Below are 9,577 nucleotides of genomic sequence, written 5' to 3' on the forward strand. Positions count from 1 at the left end.
TTCGCTTTGGAAATTAAGGGGGGGGGGGCATCGGACGCAACTGCTGGCAATTACTGGCAGCAACATTAGGAGAGTGGCATAACGATTCAATGCGAGCGAGCGAAGCGAGCGAGCTTGAAAATTTTGACATTTTACAGTCCCAAAACTCCCGTTTGTAGCTATATTTATCTTTCGCTTTAGAAATTAAGGGGTGGGGGCATCGGGCGCAACTACTGGCAATTACTGTCAGCAACATTAGGAGAATGGCATAACGATTCAATGCGAGCGAGCGAAGCGAGCGATCTTGAAAATTCTGACATCCTAGAGTCCAACAACTGCCGTCGTAGCTATGTTTTTCGCTTCACACCGGGCTCAACTGCTGGATGCGAGCGAGCGAAGCAAGCGAGCTTGAAAATTTTGACATTTTACAGTCCAAAAGCTGCCGTTTGTAGCCATATTTTTTCCCTTTTATTCATATACATATTTATTTTATTTTCTTTGTTTATTCATTTATTTTTGTTATCATTATTATTTTTTTTTTGGGGGGGGGGCTTTTTGGGGGGGCAAAAATGCGTTTTGCCCCCCCACTTTTTGGATTGGGGGGGCGGCCGCCCCCCCTGCCCCCCCACTTCCGGCGCCTATGAGTGCTATTAAGACACATCTTGAAACGACATGCTTGTAAAGTGAGGATAACATGCTTTCGCATGAGGTAACCTATGTTGACGCACGGTGCTCTATTATTTCTTCCTTGTTTGTATTCGAGTTGCGACAGTGAAATCATCGAATCGAATTAACAAAATCCTATATACCAATCCTTCCATGAAAGGAGGGTGTAGGCGATGCCTGTGTACGGCCTTTTACATCGAAAACTATTTTTTTTATCAACGGTAGAATGAATGCATTTTGGGATGAACATCAGTGTTTTCGTTTCAACCCTTAAAGTGTATTGTTAGATGACAAGCCTGACTTTCATTCTCGCTTCATATCAGAATATAATAGTTCGATAATGAACGTATTGGCTATCTAATCATTCTTGTTGCTGAGCTCAGCGTCATAAATGTATCATTTCAATACAAATTCACCAGCCAGTACACATTATTGTTAATCTTAGTATTAGCGGTACGGATAATGAAGAAGTAAACCCACCAGCGTGTATGTCAAATTTGCCGCCAGTTTAAAACGAGGAGTTAATGTAATACGACGTTTCCTGATCCCCATTTTATATTCTATCCAAGTGACAGAGATTTCGTCGCTTACTATAGAGGGGACGATATGAGTACTCACAACATTGTTCAGTTGGATTGGGAAATTGAACTCGGGTCATTCGTATCTTGGGTATAGACGCACTATTGACTGAGCCAAGTCACCCCACTGCACTACACTTTGCAAGGCTCTATTCAACTTTATGGGACGCCGATTTACATCATTCACTAATAAATCATTGGCGTTATCATAGCCTCTCGCATACTCACAGTGAAATGTTTTGAATAACTGTAACAAAGCAAGTTATATAAAAAGTGGGTCCAATGTTGTAAAAGTGTACATCCAAAGTTTACGAATTTAAAGGTATTATTTACCATTTGCAGATTAAAAAAAAAACAGCTTTAGTTCTTCAAAATTGTTTTGAAATGTGAGTTAGGGATAGAAACAACAATGTAAAAATGGTAATCAGGATAATCAATGTTGAGTATTTTGCTAAATATTGAAAAAATGTGAACAATAGTTATCATGATAATAATTGTTTCTAGAATGAAACGTTTACCGTTATGGTTTATTGGTATATGTAACCAATGTTTTCTCGAAGTATTTTCATTTCGTATACTCGGATGGTTATTTTCTGTTTTATTCTTGTTCGAATCAATGGAGTATTATAAATACACTCGGTAAACATTTGGTACATAAACCTGTATGTAACATTACATGTAAATCCATACCCATAATTGAGCCCCTGTACATATAGTATACAATATAGTGTTTTCATTATAACACTTTGCCTTTTCTTTGATATCATTTGTCTGTATTCCGTAGGGCTTTACATTTTACAAGCAGTGATTCTTAGTAGTCCCCTCCACATTTGTGGCAATATATAAAAAAATGCCACTATATTTTGTTTATATTCTACTCTGTATTCATAGACCTATATCATAATTTCAATTATGTGGAATATGAATAAATTAAGAAAAAATAGCGATATGTCCTTATATTTTAGGCTTTATTGCAGAATTTGTATATATGGTAGGATGTTTTGTGATACAACTGCCCTACACATATGCATCAAATGTGATAACTCAAGCATTTCTTAAATCGCTTCTCCCATGGGTTAACAGTACCTTTAACAATGTCGTTCTTACCTCTAGTGTAGGGTCATTTATCATGAGCATCGTCTACAAAGAACACGCATTACAGTAACATTGTATGCACCCGTGGAAATCGAAACAAAATTCTATGAGGTCAGGAAGCTTCGCATTACATAACTTCCTTATTCTCACTTTGGGGCAGATTTAACATAAGAACAGGATGGGCTACCCTGCGAAATATATAATGAGCTCTTGGTTATCCGTATGTTATAGCTTGCTTAATTCTGTGTACAAAGTTCACTGGGGAATTTGTATAGGGGCGATATGTTGCTGTGCTCATCAACAAGAACAATTAAATAGCCAATACGACAATTTTCTGCTACGTTGAGGAGAGCTGCGAGTTTGCTACATATCCTTAAAATGTCCTCCTCGTTTATGATTATGCCCTGCCTCCTATTGTCATCCCACGAGACCGACACCCACAAGTCATACAGCATACGAGTTCGACATTAAAACACGTCCATGAGTCATACACGTGTCATACAGCTCACGAGTCATACAGCCCATGAGTTCGACACTAGGCAAATAAAGCCCACGAGTTCGACAGATATAACACGGGGCTTAATGTCTCGGTCTCGTGGAATTTGTTACCTTAGTGTCGAACTCATGGGTTGTATGACTTGTGAGCTGATATAACTCGTGGGCTGTATGACTCATATGGGTGTCGCTCTCGTGATGTGCACCCCTCCTATTGACCCCCTTGGAAATTTAAGCTATTGCTATTCTTTTGTTCTCCTCGAACTATCCTCAAAATTCAAGCCTCAAACGGTATCGAACGCAAATATGTATATATGGTATGAATCGATAATTGTGCCATCGATGATGATATAGCACGATCGAGGTATCGCGTTATCGAGATCTTACTAACGCCACGGATTCTATAAGCACACGTTATAAGGGGATGGTATGGCTTTGGTTTCAGGTTTCTAACTCTTTTGGGTGAGATAATGAGAAACATTTTTGTAAATATGAAAGAGCATGTAATTCCGAAAGGAATATATTATATTCAATGATTATCTGATGAAAATTGGTACTGAAAAGCTGAGATACCAAACAAGCGATAGGCCTACTACTTAGTAAATGGTGGGACCCACGTTTTCTTAGGATATGTTTGTTTTGCATTGTTTTTTTTTTGTAATATCTCAATCATTTTAAACCGATTTTCATCAAAGAAAGTTTTAGTTCCTCTTAAAATGGTATGCTCTGTAACATTTCATAAGTGGTTTCTCAGTATCTTGATAAAAGTTTAAAGTTCAATCCTCATCCTAACCAATGCTATACCGTATGTCCCCCCCCCCTCAAAAAAAAAAAAAAAAAATACAACGGTACTCTCCGCAATGATTACTTTAAAAATAATGAATCAATCCAAATACAATTTCAGGGTATGAAACTATAACTCATTGCCCACATCTTACAGAAAACCCCATCCGATTTGCTTCAGTGGTCAAAGAGAAATGAGGGATATTTTGTAGAACATGTCAGGAATCTCTTCCCTTCAAGTTCTGTCTATTATGTTCACACATTAATATGCAATTTCAAGAACATCCAAGTGCTAAACTTCAAAGAATCAGACTCGTGACATGCTTTACAACAATCCTCATTTCTCTGTGACCGCTTAACCAAATTGAATGGGGTTTTCTGCAAAATAGAGCTAAGATGTTACATTCTAAGACCCTGAAGTAGCATTTAGATGGTTTATTCATATTGGGTGTTATGAATGCAAAAATCTGATTGTAATTTTTTGGGACATATTGTACTATCCCTTTAACGGTAGGATCGACAGGATTTCGAGGGTCGAATTGGTAACTAATATACTAAAACTGTGTTACTAATTAGCCCCATCACCCTGTGTAATTATGTTCTTATATTTGCAGCAGAATGATCAGTATGTAAGAACAGCAAACATTGCTTTGTTTAACATTCCCTCGGGTAATACTTGACATCCTAAACAACAGTGATTAGCATGTTAAAATTTTACCCTCTTTTTTATAATTTTTATTGCTATCTCTCATGCCTGTGGCAAGAAAAGCTTTTTAGACTTCCTCATTCCTCTTATCTATAAAGGAAGATTTTCTTTTTCTTTCTCTTGCTGTCACACTTGCGACGACCGGACATGTTCAATCATTCATTTCTAATTGGATCGGGGAGGACCAGCTAATAGGACGAAATGAATTGTTCATCCCATATTTCATCGAATCACATGAATCTCTTTGATTGCTCTATGTACAAAGGTCGGTCAGTGACAGGTCTGGAAGAATGTGGGTCGGAAGAGCATCGGCTCGAAAATTGCCGACACGAGCCTGCATCAGCCAGGACATTGAACGGCATGCTGCAAATTTTTTACCGGTTATGATTATGACGAAGTGGAAGCGATGTTCATCGAAAACAAATGAGGTAGATTAAAACGGCAATGTGTGTGTGTGTGTGTGTGTGTGTGTGTGTGTGTGAACGTGCGTGTGTGTGTCTGAATATGTGTGTGTGTGTGTGTGTGTGTGTGTGTTTGTGTGTGTGGTTTTATTGTACAACACCTATTTTTCGAGACTTGAACAGAGAAAGCATTCCTTTGAGAGGTAAAATTCTTAAACAATCATTCATTACCATGATTACGACAAAGTAAAAAAAAAAACTTACAGATTATCTCTGGCAGCACAATATCAACAGGAGTGTGTGCAGTGTCAATTCAATTTAATTCAACTTCATTATTCTATCTCTCATAACGGGTTATATTAGCGAGCTTTAGACCTAGACCTTTAGACAACACTGATATTAGGAAAAAAAAAGATATAAAAAAGACTGCACGAAACAGCTGTTGCCATTGTCGAACCCGGGAGGCTTCGTACGTTGTTTTAGTGTTCTCGTCACAGATCTGAAACTCGCTATTGTAAATTGTATGAAAACAAAATTTATTGTCAATTGTGAATACACAAACAAAAGGATATACACTATATATATCTACCCACGATTTGTATGGTCATAATGGGTACTAGTAATTGGTCAATATCGAAATTGCGGTTCGGGTTTACAAAATATCAGGGAATGACAGGATCTACATTAAAGCACGCTTGTGCGACTGTTAGCCCAATGAGCGCTGATTTGATAAACAAAACAAAACAAAACAAAACTTCAGATCAAAATCAAGGCGATAAAAACAAAACTTCAGATCAAAATCAAGGCAAGAATCTACATTGTGTAAGTTCAAAGAACTGAATAGCATACCAAAACTACTTAATTAAAGATGAAAGTAACAGATAACATGATTGTAAAACTAACATTGTTTTTGACAAGATGATTGGTTTCTGGTTGATCCCTCCTTTTTTCCCTTCTTTTCTTCGTCTTTTTGCTCCTCTCATACACCGATTGCCAATTATGGCATAGGGGTTAATTTACGAGACTGTATTTTGTACTGTCACTATACAGTCTTATGGAACTTTTTAACATCAACGCTCGACACCTGACTGGCAATGTATTACCACTGTCAAAATTTACAGAAAGAGAGAGAGAGAGAGGGAGAGACAGATAGACAGACAGACAGACAGACAGACAGACAGACAGACAGACAGACACACACGCACACACACACACACACACACACACGCACACATAGTACACTCACACAACACACACATACACACGCGCGCACACAAGTACACAAGTACACACACACTTCTTAGAAGTGCTGACCATCAACACTTTCGCGCTTCATCACCTGCACACGCACTCACAGGCACCACTCCTGTTTACCAAGTAATTGTATAAAACTGGATTTACACGCATTTTAACATGGCCCATCCGTATTAGTGTTCAAGTACTACAATAAAAAATGGTAATTTAACTCTGGCTGTCCGTCTGTTCAAGCACGGCTTATAACGGCGGCCCTCTGCATTATATGTATATATTATATATTGTACTGTGAATCAAGTCATTATTGGCCATATAAACATTTTGTATGTTATTTAACGTTTCATTTGTCTTTATATACAAAATATGACTTACTATGTAATATGTCAATAATTTTCAGAATTGTATTTGTGTAATTGAACCTGCCTTTGTTATTTTTGTATTCTGAAAGAAAATATGAAATGCAGAAAATAAAATCTTTTCAAACTTTCAAACTTTCAAACATGGAGAAATATATAGAGATAGACAAGAAATTAGAGAAGGCGCGAGAATAGAGAAAGTAAGACAAGTAACGTGTGAGTGTGTGTGTGTGCACCTGGCATGTTTGCGTGTGTGAGTGTGTATGAAAGTAGAAAGATAGGGAGGGACAGAGAGGAGGGGTGAATTTAAAAGGAGGAGGGAGGGGAGACGGGGTAAGGAACTCTCCTCCAATCTTCACTTGTTTTCCTGCCAATTCTTATTTCCTCCGCAACAGTCTTCATCTCGTTTACGCGCGCACTCCCTCTCTCTCTCTCTCTCGGTGCTGATAAAAAAGGCGCCACAACATCAAGGCGTTAAACTATCGAGCTGCAGTGTCCGAGCGAGCTGCCACCAGGAAGAAGGTATAAAAGAGCGGCTAGAGCGCCAGTAGCGTTCACTTTTTCCTCTTCTGGCTGGCAGATAGAGGAATCGCACCTGAGGAGCTGCGCTGTTTCTGGAAAACACATCAGGAGGGGGACATTCACTTTCGTTTGCCTGGATATTTGAGTCATCATCTTTTATCTAGCGAGGACGAGTCAGACTATCAAGACTTTAATTATGGTTACTTGCAACTGAGTGAAGAAACGCTATCTGGATTTGGAAAAATATAATCCCTTTACATCTCTCGATGTTAATTGGAACATTACGTATTGTCATGCTATATTCTTTGAAGCAGATTCGGACAATTTCCTTAGCTCTGTGACATTTGCCAGACGAGAACTGTCACCAGTAAACATGGTAGATGTAGAACTACTAACGTCAACACTGTGAAGAAGAGAACAATATGGGTGATATTTCAACTGTTTGTTCTCAAACGTATCGTGACTAGTGAAGCAGCACGCATAGCAGAGTACAATTTCAGCAGATGCATGTCTTATTAAGGTGGAGTGAAATTTGGTCTGGACATAGGAAACGAGGAGGTTTAATCAGCTCGCGCTCTTTTGTGTCACGATTCAGTGAACACCGAGGTGACATTGCTATCGATTACCGATATATTTATATCATCCACACCTGTCCGCAATACCGATGTCACTCGCGTCGAAGGAGTCATGCTGTTATGACGGAAATGAGCGAGCATGGTTTAGCCAAATTTGCCCTGATGCTTTTTTTTTCAGCTCGTGGAGTTGGTAATACGCATTTTCTTTTCATCTTCTTGCTTCTCCGCAGACAATTATTGCCATATCTATTACAGCAGCGTTCAGACTTTATCTGCAGACAAGGGTGATGAATATGACTTGATTATTCGTTGTGCTGTTTTCGTATGATCTGAGGGATTCAAGCTTGAGTGGAGCTCATCGCGGACTAATGATTGGAAATTAGGAGTAATTGCGGGTCGAGACATCTCTGAATGCCAATGGCAAGATCGCTTGTTGAACAAACACGCGGACGTACATTTTGCGGTAGGTATGAGGCAAGAATCCTGAGAACACGCGGCGGATAGATCAGACTCATTTTGTTTGTTTTCTCCGTTAAAGTGGTCGCGCACGGTGAACGATTCGCCATGAATTTCACATTCTGGTACGACTATGAGGTGGATCTCAATGTCACGTCGGCTAATGAGTCGTCGGAGTCGCTGAGCTCATGGAGTGCTTATTCCATCTCGATTGACTACCAAGAATGTCCGACGATTGACGTCGATGAGGCACGTCACCTGTTTGAAACAAAGTCCCCGCTCTACACCGAAGTGGATAAACTTTATCTCGAATACTTCTTACCCTTTCTATTAAGCGTGGGTGTGGTCGGAAATGCCTTGTTCCTGTACGTAGTGTTCCGCATGAAGTCGATGCGCACGGCTACAAACTCTTGCCTCGCAAGTCTTGCCATTGCGGACTTGATTTTTCTCTCGTCTGGAATCGGCGAAAAGATATGGATTTACCACCAGTCCCCCTTCGTGAACGACCGTCTGTCGTTGGGACGAATTGGTTGCATCATCATATTTGGGGTTATAGACTTGTCGTACATTGCTGGCCTGTGTATGGTAACTTTAGTTTCTCTAGAGCGATATTATGCCGTGTGTCTCACCCAGCGGGCGCGCACTAACACCCGCAAGTCCATGTTCATCGCTCTGGTGGTCGGATCTTGGATTTTGAGCATCTTGTTGGCCGCATCATTCTCCCCTGCATCAAGTTATATGTATGTTGGCTGTCTTGTGTGGCCTGATGTTGAACCATTCAAGCACCTCCCAACTTATCGGGGAACTTGTACTGCGCCACCTCATCTTGAAAACTACCCATTTTACACCAACATCCTTAAAACCTTGACATATTTCATTCTGCTGGCCGTGAACGTCTGGCTATATTATCGCATCATTGCGAGCATGACGCGCTCCGTACAGGAGACGCGCTTTGCGGGGCGCGTCGATGTCAATCTCGCCCAACGAAACAAAGTGGCGCGCATGCTCATTGTAAATGGGCTAGTCTTCTTTGTGTGTCTAATTCCCTTCGAGATATTTCTCATAGTTAGCACCGTTGGCCTTTCTACAGTTTCTCAGTATACCGTGGTGAAGGTTCGCTATTCCTCTCAAGTCATGTCGTACATCAACAGTGTAGTCAACCCGGTCATATACATCAGTATGAGCAAGCGCTACCGTGGCGCCTTTAAACACGCCATCTTCTCACCGCGCTGCATCCCGAGCTCGGCTGCGGGCCCAAAGACCAGATTACGGTCCTCCACGACCACCAATACTACTACTTCAACCATGTCAACGGGCTTGAGTGTCCGTCACAACGTAGTGGTAACTCTCGCGGAATAAGAATCTTTCATCCGACCGTTATGAGGATTAACTAATTTTTCATTTTCATATGCGAACAATATGGGCCTACATCAATATTAGCAAACGTCAAAACAATAGTAGGCCTATGTGCTCATTTCATGTAACATATGGTATCATAGAAACGTATCTTGTTTGATTAAAGACTGGAAATGAAAATTGTTTTCGTCTATAGCAGGCCCTACATTACTATTCTCACATCACTAGTCCGGTTTCTTAAATTCATTTTCTTCGCAGTGATGCATACAACTTTTTACTGATGCAATATCTTTTGATTCAGAGTGATATAACAGTATCAATCTATCGCAGAGTATGTGCTTGCATTACGAATATC

The 9,577-nt window shown here is 40.0% G+C and overlaps 1 protein-coding gene across 1 annotated transcript; it reads left to right on the plus strand.

Annotated features, from left to right (window-relative positions):
• Positions 1-7,974: 7,974 nt before the first annotated feature.
• Positions 7,975-9,300, plus strand: LOC139719948 (neuromedin-U receptor 2-like). The gene has a single exon (XM_071631326.1). The coding sequence runs from the start codon at positions 7,975-7,977 to the stop codon at positions 9,223-9,225; it is 1,251 nt and encodes a 416-aa protein (XP_071487427.1). The 3' UTR covers positions 9,226-9,300.
• The last annotated feature ends 277 nt before the right edge of the window (positions 9,301-9,577 follow it).

This window comes from Diadema antillarum, unplaced genomic scaffold (assembly GCF_040938485.1).
Source record: "Diadema antillarum isolate AM-2024a unplaced genomic scaffold, OU_Dant_1.0 scf00000117, whole genome shotgun sequence".
NCBI classification, from domain to species: domain Eukaryota; kingdom Metazoa; phylum Echinodermata; class Echinoidea; order Diadematoida; family Diadematidae; genus Diadema; species Diadema antillarum.